The 11,962-nt window shown below is 54.1% G+C and overlaps 1 protein-coding gene across 1 annotated transcript; it reads left to right on the top strand.

Moving 5' to 3' along the window:
• Positions 1-67: 67 nt before the first annotated feature.
• On the top strand, positions 68-10,682 carry PDAP1 (PDGFA associated protein 1). The gene is made up of 6 exons (XM_042972117.1): positions 68-177; positions 3,392-3,483; positions 4,805-4,915; positions 6,498-6,619; positions 8,727-8,878; positions 9,956-10,682. The coding sequence occupies exons 1-6, from the start codon at positions 165-167 to the stop codon at positions 10,012-10,014; spliced, it is 549 nt and encodes a 182-aa protein (XP_042828051.1). The 5' UTR covers positions 68-164; the 3' UTR covers positions 10,015-10,682.
• Positions 10,683-11,962: the final 1,280 nt, after the last annotated feature.

The raw sequence follows: 11,962 nt of genomic DNA, 5'->3' as shown, positions 1-11,962 counted from the left end.
CTTCGTGCTCCGGCCTCCTTGAAGTCCCCGGTCCTCGAGTAGGCGGCGGCGGCGGCGGCGCGCTGAGGGTACTGGGCCGGGCGGAAGAAGTTGAGCCCGAGATATTTCCGGTTCCGGTGTCAGTGCGAGGCGCCGCCGCCGCTGCCGCAGCCGCCGGATCCGCGATGCCTAAAGGAGGTGAGGGCCAAGCGCGCGTGGCCTGCGGGCCTCGAGGGGCTGCCCGAGTCCGGCTCCAGCTGTTCATTCTGCCCGCGGGTGTCTCGGAGAGCGGCGCCGAGGGAGGACGTCCGCGCCGGCTGAGGGCCAGGCCTGGGCCTCGGCGCCCAATTGTCCCGATGGAGAAACTGAGGACCGGAGTGGCTACGAGCCACTCCTTCGGGGGTCTGAGGAGACCCAAGGCTCCGGCTCCTCGCCGACGCCGAAGGCCTGATCTGGGGCGCGCTTCTCTTGGCCTGAGGGACCTGGAGTTTACTCCCTCTTCCAGGCTCGCGGGGACTGAGTCACCGCGTCCCGCGCCTGTGCCGAGCCCGTCTGCCTTGCGCGTAAAACGGGGCCTCTCGAGCTCCGGGCGAGTGAGGCCTGCCTAATGAGACCTAACTTGATGCTCTCGAGGCTGGCTGACTGGCTTTGAATGTCCCTATTCGGCAGCGGCTCTATGTGTGTCTCTGAGCCAGTCGCTTAACCTCCCTGTGTCTCAGTTTTCTCATTTGCAAGGGGCTTTTGATTGTACCTACCTCATAGTAGTGATGTGAGGCTTACACCACCAGGTGATCCACGTGGAGTGCGCAGCACAGCTCCAGGCAGCCAAGGCTCGCTAAGCATCGTTTATACGGTTTCGTCAATTTCTTGGCCAAGAGGGTAGAAGATGCGTGGCTTCCCAGTGCATCGTAGACAGTCCTTTCTCTTTCCCCTAAGAGTCCGTAGTTCTTGATTTCAAGTCTAGCTGTGTCACTGCCCAACTCTGTGGCCTGAAACAAATTATTTAATTCCTGCCCATTTTTGTCATCTGGAACACCTAGCTGATAACCCTTAGCTTGGAGAGCTGGAGATAGAGGTCATAAAATAATGGAGCACTCAAAGTGCCTGGCTAACTTCTGGCCCAGAACAGATGTTCGGTTAATAGTGGTAGCTCAAGTGTCTTGTTGGTTAAGATGCTTTAGCCCACAGGAAATCTACTTGGAGCTTTTTCAAACCTAAATGACTTCCTGACTCTCTACTTGCAGAGATATTGGGGCTTACAGAATCGAATCCATTTAAACCTACCTCTCTGTTGATTTAGCCTGGTAGGAAGAGCCAGGTGTCTTCCATTTTGCACAGCCTCCTGTTGTGCAAAATGAGGGTGCCATCTGAACCCTTCTGGTTCCAGAATTCTGGTTCTAAGTGTCCTACTTCATAGATAGTTTGAGTCAAAGTTGGAGGTTACAGAATCCCAAATATGAATTCTTGGTTAAATGACTTGGCCTTTGGCTTGTGAAAAGCTTTATGAGCAGATAAGATTTACCTATTTTGCTTGGGTTTATTTGCTTGAAAAGCAAAAGAAAACAAGACTTTTTTTTTTAAGTATAAAATTATCCAAGAGAAAAGGATGAACTCTTGTTTCCATTAGTAACTGTAAAGCATTTTCAAAGGCATGCTGGTAAAAGTTATTGTAGTCTGAACTAAGGTCCATATCCCCTAGCCAAGTGTGCGGAATGACAGCGCGTAGTAGCCAGTTTTGAGTTGTTATTACTGCCTGGAATATTGAGAGGCCTGGAAAGCTTGTTGGGTTTTTTTTTTTGTTTTTTTTTAACTGGCAAGCTTGATCTCTCACAATAGGACTTGGATGAGCGTAGACTGAGACACCCCCCGGGAACCCAGGTAGTCATTAAAAATGGGTGGTGTGATCTGTAGCAGCCCAATTATGGCTTTGCAGCTGCTGTCTAGGAAATAAGAGGAGGTTGGTATCTCTGCTACTGTCTCTTGAGTCCAGAGAAGCTGTGGCTGTCTAATTACAGATTCTCTGCACTCAGAGTCACTAGAAATCAGCTGGGCCGAAGCTTCCAGAAGAGGTGGGGATGGATTAAGGCCACAACCACCCCAGCGTCTTCCAGGACCAGCAGGGCAGGGGTCAGTCTATTGTCCTAGCTCAAGAGGCTCAGACTGATACTCTTAGATGAACTTTAATTGCTAATCACACTTTTAACTGTTAGAAGGGAGTCAGCTTTATTTTCAGCTTTAACTTTGCCAGCTATGTTTCTTACTCCGCATGCAAGAAAGTTTCCAATAGGTTTAGGGTTTTTTCCTTATAGTATAATGCTCAGGTGAACAAAAAGTGTTTCATTACATCCCCTGACCTTTTTTTTTTTTTTTAATGTTTATTTATTTTGAAATAGCACGATAGGGGAAGGGACAGAGGGAAAGAGAGAATCCCAGGCAGGCTTTGCCATGTCAGCACAGAGCCCAATGTGGGGCTTGAGCCCACAATCCATGAGATCACAACCTGAGCCGAAACCGAGTTGGACGCTTAACCGACTGAGCCACCCAGGTGTCCCATATTCCCTGACTTTTATAGGGAATCACTAATGTGGTCAGTGGCTTTGTTTTTTATCTCCTGCCAAAATACCTTATTAGAAAATTAGCAAACACAGCATACGTTTTTGTAGTGCTTAATCCGATCTCAGGCACTGTTCCAACAGTTTTACATGTGTTAACAAATTCATTCCCATGACAACTCCAGGAGGTAGGGACACAGCTGAAGACACTGAGACTGAGAGGTCAGGTACCCTCCCAAAGCTTGTAAGTTGTAGAGCTGAGATTTGAGCCTGAGGGTCAGACTCCAGCATTCGTGCTCTTCATCATTCGGTTTCAATCTTTAGTGTCTTGTCTTTAGAATGGGATCAGCCATGATTCTCCACATATGGGCTCAAAGGTGGGGCTAGATTCAGGCCACAACTACCTCAGCATCTTCCAGAACCAGCAGAGCAGGGGTCAGTCCATTGTCCTGGCTCAAGAGGGTCCATGGTTGTGCCAGAACTTTTGCAAGTAAAAAGGACTGTAGTGTTAAATGTTCTTACTGCATTTTGACCTGAGTTTGGATTCTAAGGCACCATGGGATTTAGCCAGTTATTAGATGCAGCGTGCCCTCTCCCACATCCTCCTCTCAGGTCTTATCTGTAGGAACCTATGTCTAGCACGTAGTTTGGTGCGGCGTCAGGTGGTCGCATGTTGCCTCTTTTGTCCCTTTGGATATGTGAAGGGAGGAGAATAGGTTTGGGTGGTGCTTGGTGAGGGGTAGGGGAGGTCTCTGCAGCCTCTGATGACAGCGCCTCAAGCAGGAGGCAGCCCTTTGGGGCTCAGGGCAATCAGGGAAGCTGATTACCTCCCACCTCCTAAACTGCCGATCCTCGTGCAGGGAGAAAGGGAGGCCACAAAGGCCGGGCACGGCAGTACACAAGCCCTGAGGAGATCGACGCGCAGCTCCAGGCTGAGAAGCAGAAGGCCAGGGTGAGTACGTGCCTGTGCCAGCCACTCCAGTGGCCCAGGGCAGGGCCCTGCCTCTTTGTCATCCAGAGAGGCCAGGCAGGGACCACCAATTCCTAGGCAGAAGCCAGCACCTGAGGGGGGGGGGGGGGGGCGCGGGGCACGGGCAGCAGGCGGGTGTCCCTGAACAACCAGCGACAGTGAAGAGGAGAGGTATCTTCTGATTGAATCAATTAGAACTTTGTTCTTTTAGCGATGGTCGCCTTAGTGGGGGTCTCTTCTTGGTCCTGTGTCCTGCTTTCTGGGAGCTGTCGTTTTGCCAGGCCCTGCCCATCCATAGCTCAAACTCCCCGCACTCCCCATCTGTCTGCTGTAGCCATGCCACACCCAGCACAACATAGTGCCCTGCCTCCCCTCACCCCCAGTAGGCAGAGCACCCTTCGTTCCTCCAGACCTTGCTCAGAGTCATCTCCTCTATGATTCTCACTGATGCTCTTCACCCTGCCCCCTCTGGTCCAAGCTTAGCAGTTCCCTCCACTCTGTTCCTGCAGTGTTTTTTCCAGCCTACTGTCAGGAAGTGGAATATTTCTGTCCTCGTCAATGTCCACATCCCTGACCATACCATTAGATCCTTGCCTGAATAAGGGCCAAAAAGAGCACAGTCAGGCTGGATGGGTGACACCGCTGTGAAGGGCCTGGGAGCCCCTAGAAGGGAGGGGCTGCATTTGAATGGGGGAGGGGGCAGAGGGCTGGATGGAGGAGCTGCCAGCTAAGTAGGACCTTGGAGAGTATGTGGGCAAGTGGTAGGGGGAAGGATGTACTGGCTTTGTTAGGAATGTTTTTGGTGGGGAAGCAAGAAAGGTGGAGGGAAGTGGCATGTTGAGCGTTGTCCCGGGAAGTCAGCGCAGCAGGGCATCTGCAGGGGCAGGCTCGAGTGACTGGCCCTCCATTTCCACCGTGGGAGTGGAACACGGGAGGACTTGCCCAGGAAAACAGTGCAGTTTGGCAGCTGCATGTGGCAGCTGGGGAAGCAGGAGGGGGGCTGAGTGGGACTGAGGTTCCCCGCCCCACAGCCGAGTCCTTCCGACCCTGGGAGATGAACTTCTCACCCAGGCTGGAGTGTGGGAATGGCTTCCAGGCTGTGGAGCCAAATATATAGGCTGCCTCTGACCCAGGTCCCCTACCAGGGGCCGGGGTTACAGAGTAGGACCCTTGTCATACTTGGTCCCAGCCTTGTGGGGGTTTAATTCCTCGGGGTCCACAGTCTGGAGGTGGTGGGAGCAGGGTTCACAGTCTAGGGGGTTTGTGCATTTTTGATTTTGCAGGTTGTCCATTTCTGAAACAGGAAGAAGAGGAACAAGGAGAAGAAGGTGGAGATGGGGCTGCGGGGGACCCCAAAAAGGAGAAGAAATCCCTAGACTCAGATGAGAGTGAAGATGAAGAAGATGATTACCAGGTGCTGAGTTTGGTGGAGGCCTGGGACTTGGACTCATTCATTCAACAAACATCTGTTAAGTGCTTGTTGGTCACCATTCCCAATGGTGGATGCAGACAGAGTCTTCAATCTTAAGGGGTTATGTTTTAATAGCAAGGTACAGACAATGAGGATGTGAACAAATGTTATGATTTCAGGTAGCAGCAAGTATTATGAGTAAGATGGACTGATCATGGGTACTTGAAGCAGTGTGTGGTGAGGAGGGTGACTTTTAAACTGAGATCTGAAAAACAGGCTGGAGCCCGGTGTGTGAAAAACCAACGTGCAGAGCCATCAGAGTGGCCGGATTGGCAAGTGCAGGGGCTCCGGGGTCGGACAGGACAGCAGGAGGCTGGTGGGCATGTGCCTAGGTGGGTAAGGGGTAGAGTGGCTAGGGATGTGGGAGGAGAGGTTGGCCAGGGCAGCTCCCGAGTGGCAGTTGAAGGGTTTGAGTTTCACTGTTGCGGGTAGTGGGCAGCTGGTGGAGGCCTTGAAGTGGCGGAGAGTGATGACCAGATTTGCTTTTAAAAGGTGGTTGTGGCTTCTCTGCAAAGAGTAAATTGTAGAGGATGTAAGCGGGGAAATGGCAGCAGGTCACCAGACAAGAAATTGTGGCTGGGCCAATGGGGGAGAGGGGGCAGGTTCACGCTGTGTTTTTGGGTTTGCTGAAGGGTGGGTCCAGGGACTGAGGGAAGGAGGCATGAGGCTATGGCATAAGAATGGTCGAAGGAGCAGGGTAGGCGAGGGGTGAGTCTCGAGTTCCATTTAGGCACATGTCGCTTGTGACATGAACATACAAGTGGACGTGTTCACAGGTAGCTCAAATGGATGTTGTCGTCTGGAGCTCTGCGTCAGATTGGCTGGTATTTGGAACCTGTTTCCCTGGTCACTTAAAGAGAAAAGCTGTGGTCAACAGCACCTGAGACTTGGGCCCAGCCTGCTGTACTGGGGACTTGTGCTCCTGTTGAACATCTCCCAGGGGAGGTGGGAGGTGCAGGCTCCCTAAACCCGTAGACTGCGATCCCATGGCTCCTTCTCATGTCACATTTCCCTCCCATGAGCTGAGATGGGTAGGAATTGGAATTGGTCCTGAGAACATCCTTAGTGTGGCCTGCCCTGGGGACCCAGCAGTGGTTGTTGCAGTCAGACGTGAGCTTCCAGAGGCTGAGCCTGAAGTAGGGGCGTAGTGCTCTGTGTTGAGAGCTTGTGAGTTGGGCTTGGGTTCTCAGCTCATCGGTCTGCTTCCTGGTTGGCCTTAGGCAAGTTGTTCAGTCCTGTGCCTCTGTTCTGTCACCTGTGAATCTGAGACAATAACCTCCGGTTGCTGGGACTTGGCATAGGTTGGGCTCCAGTCACGTGCACTTGCTGTCCTTGTACCTCCTGGGCTGGTGAAGACATCCCGAGGTGCTGTTCCACTGTGAGGCTTGGGCCGAGCATCATGTTGTCCGGGGGTGGAGCAGAAGTTTGTCCCTGCCCAGGGGGGCTGTTGGGAGATGGTGGGCATGGCCCTCAGGGGCTCTGCTGGACGGACTTTTCCAACAGGCGGCTTCTTGTCTTACCTTAGCAAAAGCGCAAAGGCGTGGAAGGGCTCATCGACATTGAGAACCCTAACAGGGTGGCACAGACAACCAAAAAGGTCACACAACTGGACCTGGATGGGCCCAAGGAGCTTTCAAGGAGAGAACGGTAACCTCTGCTACTGGGCCTTGTGACCTGGGCACGTGGGCAGGGGGCTGACCTTCGTGGCGGGGTGGGAGGAGCGGCTGAGGCACCCAGTTCCCCTACCCTTGCCTCCTGGGCCCTGGGGTTCCCAGGGACTGGGTGAGGGCTCTAGCTACGGTATCTTTTTTTTTGTTTATCTCATTCCTCAAAGGCTCTATAGAAGCTTTTCCAGAAACACTAAACAAATAATTTTTCACCAGTAGGAACACAACAGGGAAAATAGAACAACAGTTTTAGACCTGAGCGTCACACTTGAAGTAATGCCCAAGGAAATGGAGGGTTATGGTACAGTCTCTTCCTCCACAGCACCCCAGTCTGGGGACAGTTCCTTACCCAGCCCAGTCTGACCATTCTTGGCCTGCATTCTTTGATGTCATTGCCGTGGGGGTTGGGAGAACCCAGAGGTTCACAGTGCAGAGAGCACAGTGCAGAGAGCACAGTGCAGAGAGGTGTGCTGGCTGCCCCAGTGCTCCCTAAGTCCCAGGTGGAAACGGAGCTGCAGACAGCCTTCTCTTTGCGATTATATGAGGGTCTCAATTGAGTGCTGAAGTGCCCTGCACATGGCCATTCCTTGACAGGTAGTGCCTGGACTTTCAGTGGCCACCAGCTGACAGCAGGGACCTTATAAGAGGTTGAAGGCCACTAGGGAAAGCTGTCCTGTTTTGTTTTGTTTTGTTTTGTTTTGTTTTGTTTTGTTTTGTTTTTCCCTTCCTGGGCTGCTAAGATTTAAATCCGCCTTCCTGTGCTAACCCCATGACGGCTGAGGGTTTTATGAAAAGGCTCACAAGTTCGGGGTGTGATGAGAGGCTGCTAAGGATTCTACTCCTCCAGTAGCTTCCTTCTCACCAGTAAGAAGAGGATCCTGTTGTTACCCCCACCCTTTGAGGCTGCAGAGTGAAAGCCATGAAGGCCGGCATCCTGCCTGGCCCCGAGCCTTCACCCAGAGGACCTTGCAGAGCTTCTGGTAGTCTTGCTCATTGTTCCAGATGCCTCCAGGGAACCCCCCTCCCCACCCCCCAACCCTGGTTTGGATCTCTGCTGCTAGCTCAGAGGCTCCTGACCCTGCACCTGCCTCCCAGGGTAGGATCTGCTGGGCTGACAGGTGTTCCAGTCTCCTCTCTATTGCACGTGTCTTACTGAGAGTCTCCTGGGCGAAACATCTGCTCAGCTGACTTTTGGTGGCTGGCTCTCCTCCCCTCTGGCCAGGCCCCATGCCTTGTTTCTTATCACCCAGCGCGGTGTGCTGTCAGGGCCTCTGGGAGGCCAAGTCCCTTTCCCATGCTCCTGTTAGGGCTTCCCTGTCCCCTCCTCCAATACTTGGCTCGTCCAGGATTCTGGTATAAGTGGGACAATCTAATATCTCAGTGGAAAGTGCACGCTTCACTCCAGAATCTCAGGGCTGGGAGGAGGATCTCAGAGGGAAGACTTAATGAGAGGGAGGAGCTAATGACCATCACCTCTCTACCTAGTGGGTTGGTGACTGACACCTTTGTCCCGTGGGAGTAGAGCTCTTAGGCCCACACCCTCCTTGGTGGGGGCTCACCACTTTGAAGGCAGCCTCTTACACATCTGAGCTGCTCTAATTGAGAATGTGCCATGTCCTGTGGACCTGAGATTGGGTGGGTGTGGTTCCCATCTGTGGCCACTCCCTTCTCTACCCCTCGTAGAATGTGGTTCCCAGTGTCTTCCTCCTCTTGCTCATCTCTTGATACACAGTCCACTGGTTTTGCTCCCCCTTTCTTACCGGGGACACCAGACCCTAGTCAGCATCCCCCCGCCGGCCAATGCAGACATTGTTCACTGTGTGCTGAGTTCACCCCCATCCTATGTTACGTGTCTGGGAAAGCTGGTACACTGCTTGAACTTCCTCCAGCCCGCTGAGAAGTCCAGGCCTGTCCCTTTGCTTGTTTGTTTGGTGAGTGTCCATCAGGGAGGGGGCACACAGAGCAAGGGCACCCTCTTCCACTTGGGCTCCGGGCCCAAGTACTTGGCTTTTATTCTGGCTCCCACATCTAGCTCGGCTGATAATAGTGGGGAAGATGTCCCTTATGACACCATTTTATCCAAACAGAGAAGAAATCGAGAAGCAGAAAGCAAAAGAGCGTTACATGAAAATGCATTTAGCTGGGAAGACAGAGCAAGCCAAAGCTGACCTTGCCCGGCTGGCAATCATTCGGAAACAGCGGGAAGAGGCGGCCAGGAAGAAAGAAGAGGAGAGGAAAGGTAAGTCCTGAGCTGCCGGTGTGATTGCCTGACGGTTTCTGGGAAAGCCGCTAAACCCTGCGCTTCAGTGTCCTTGTGAAATGGGATGGGGTTGGGTGGTTGGGTGGAGGGCCAGCCTGTGTGTAAATGCACTTAATTTCTCATCAGTGGAGGTGGGCGTTTCTGCCCCAACCTTCTGGGGTGTTGGGAGGGCTCAGCAGCAGCTGGAAGTCAGATGAGGGTTTGGATCTAAGCAGAGCACTGTCTACAGCATCTGAGGGAAGCCGCAGGGATGTACCTAGGGCAGACCTTCAAGGCTGGAAGGTTCCACTGAATTATCCGGTGCCTTGTGTGGCTGGGAAAGCTACCTCGGATAACCACCGTCCATCTGAGGGGCTTGAGAGGGTGCGGCAGGGCTGGGCTGGACCAGACTTCACGGTCCAGACCCAGGTGAAATCTGGCCCAACTGTCCCTCTTCCCTCATGCCCTCCCTCCCAATGGGGTCAGAGGTGGAGCCTTTTCCTAGGCCAGGATAGCTGTGGGGAGTTGGTCTGGTTTACGGGAGCATTTGACTCAGGACCTGGTCTCATGTGGGGCCTCAAGAGCCCTTAGGGACCAGCATGCTGTCCTGCCTCCTCACCAGATCATGGGGAAACTGAGGCCTAGATCGGGAAATAAGTTGCCCCAGGGTTGTCACCACACTGGAGGTAGCCTGCTGTCCCGGCTCCCTGCTCTTGCTTCACAAAGCCCAGGCAGGGGAGGAACTTCAGATGTTGCTGACTGGAGGTTTCGGCCCCCACAAAAGAGGCTGTAATTACGGGGTTCTGCCTCTGGGTGGGGTAAGAAGTTTCTCTTTGCCGGTAGCTTGAGTGTTGGGGGCCCTGTGTCGGGGGCAGCCACCCAAACTTGGCGAGAATGTCTGGACAGTGGCTCCTGCGGGAATCCTTCCTGGTCTGTTCCCCCTCTGCCAGCTGAGTCTGTTGCCAGAATGTGTTCTGAGGTCCCTCGGCCCTCCAGGACAGTGCTTCTGGGGTGCGTGGGGGTGTGCGCAGGGAGGGGGTCTTGTGTTAACACCAACCGTTCCCTTCCTGCCCTCAGCAAAAGACGACGCGACCTTGTCGGGAAAGCGAGTGCAGTCGCTGTCCCTGAATAAGTAGCACGGCCTGTGGGAGGAGGCACCGGGGACCTGGGCCGCTCTGCCAGGACCTCTGCCGCGTCTCGCCCGCCCTGCCCTGGCGCCGCTGCAGCAGCCCCTCACGGCAAGGAGCCCCCACCCTGGCCTGGGGCCTCCTTTTCATCTTGGCACAGAAATCGTTTGGGGGGGGATGGTGGGAGGGTGCTGGGGGAAGGGGCAGCTGCCATCTTTGAGACAGAAAGATGCGGGACAGCATTTCATATGTAACCATTGGAATGTCTTTGCTGTTTTTAGAATTCAGAACTCTTGTTGGGGGAGCCTGGGAGGTGGGGTAAGAAGAGCTTCCGTTTATCCCGTAGATTGCACAGTAGGGGCTGGTTGTGCAGAGGGGCAGCTGCTGCTGAGTTTGCAACAACCAGCCCCAGTCTGTGTTGCCTGGGTGCTCGCTCAGAGGGGCTGTCGTCCAGGAGCCCGTGTCCCTGGATCCCTGAGGGTCATGGCTTGTCCCCAGCCAGTCCCCTTCGCTCTTCCCTGCCCCATTCCCACCCTTCTGGCCAGAGCCAGGGCCCATTCTTAACCTTGCCCATTGATCATTTCAAGAAACCTCTGTTTACTGTGCAGCACCCAGGCAGAACATGCTCCACAAGTCCAACTTGTATATTTGGCAGATTAAACTTGACATTATCGTAACGTTTGTTCTGTGATCCATTTTTGGGCCCCCGTGCTTGGGCCCTTTTCACCCAACAGGGCATGGTGTTGCTGTCAGGCCAGTCTGCCCTGCAAGGTTCAAGGTTCACACTGCATCCAGCAGTGTGTGGGGACTTGTCCCTGGGCCTCCGAGCTAGGAGAGACCTCAGGACAGAGCCAGCTCCTCCCCTCCCTTTACCTGACCATGGCGGACCTTAAGTTGGAGTGGCCAGGGTGCCATCCGCTGCCCTCAGCAGGCCGACAGCAGCTCTGCGCCTCCCCGCCCTGCCCTCTAGGTGCCCCTGCTGGTAACAGTCTCAGGATTTGAGTGCTGGAAGGAAGTGTCCCAGCACCCACGTGATTGCCAGGCATCACCTCATCCTGTCTTTACCACCCCGGGTGGTGGAGATGGCAGCAGGGAAACAGACTTCGTGGTCACATGAGCTGCCTACAGAATTGGCCACTGTGCCTGTCCCTTCTCCTGCACCCCTTCATGAGGGGCGCTCTGCCTTGTGAACAGCAGTGTCCTTTGTGTACGATCCTGAGAGGTCAGTAACTTGTGCCAAGCAGGGGTTTGGCCTGAGGTCAGAAAGAGGGATTTAATGGGCAGAGATGGAATCAGGCCCCTGACTTCCAGGGACTCCTACCATGCCCCCCTGGGCTTGACCGTGCTAGAGGTCAACAGACCCAGGAGCCCCCAGCAGGGACACCACAGCCGCCAGTGTCTACAGCTCACCCTGGCCTGCAGAAAATCCCTCTGCCCCTGGGACCTGCGAGAAGACCTCCCCCTACCTGGAGGTCCTGCCGTATCTCAGGTTCTCAGGTTCGGTCTGTCCCATTCAAATGAGGTTTTCTGACAAGATGGAGGAAGGTACAAGAAGGTGGTGGCTGTTTGGCAAGGTGCACAGATAGTGCACGGTCGTTGCCTCCAGGGGCCACCAGCCAGCAGAACTGGAGCCACGTGGGGTGGTAAGGAAGTATCTTCTAACGTGCTGGAAGCTGATTTGCAGGAGTGGCCGGCATGAAGAGGCCGTGCTTGGCCAGCAAGGCTCCCGGTGTGCCCAGGACTGTTGTCTTGTTGGACCTGGTATGAGACCGGAGGCGAGGACTTCCCTGGTGGCTGCAGGCCCATGAGAGGTTGTATAGATCTCAGCGGCATACCTGGGTGACATGCTGGCAAGAGTTCTGGCTTGAGGCATTTCCTTCCTGGTTCAGCTAGAGATCCGGACACACATCGAGTACATTTCAGCAGACGCCCCTCAAGGCTTGGAAGTCAAACCTGA

This window comes from Panthera tigris, chromosome E3 (assembly GCF_018350195.1).
Source record: "Panthera tigris isolate Pti1 chromosome E3, P.tigris_Pti1_mat1.1, whole genome shotgun sequence".
NCBI classification, from domain to species: Eukaryota; Metazoa; Chordata; class Mammalia; order Carnivora; family Felidae; genus Panthera; species Panthera tigris.
The sequence above is the reverse complement of the archived record's forward strand: the minus strand, read 5'-3'. Positions and strand labels throughout refer to the sequence as shown.

Coding starts and splice junctions, on each gene's coding strand:
- PDAP1 (XM_042972117.1), top strand. Junction 4,916..6,497: donor ATGAAGAAGATGATTACCAG/GTGCTGAGTTTG, acceptor GTCTTACCTTAG/CAAAAGCGCAAAGGCGTGGA. Junction 8,879..9,955: donor GAAAGAAGAGGAGAGGAAAG/GTAAGTCCTGAG, acceptor TCCTGCCCTCAG/CAAAAGACGACGCGACCTTG.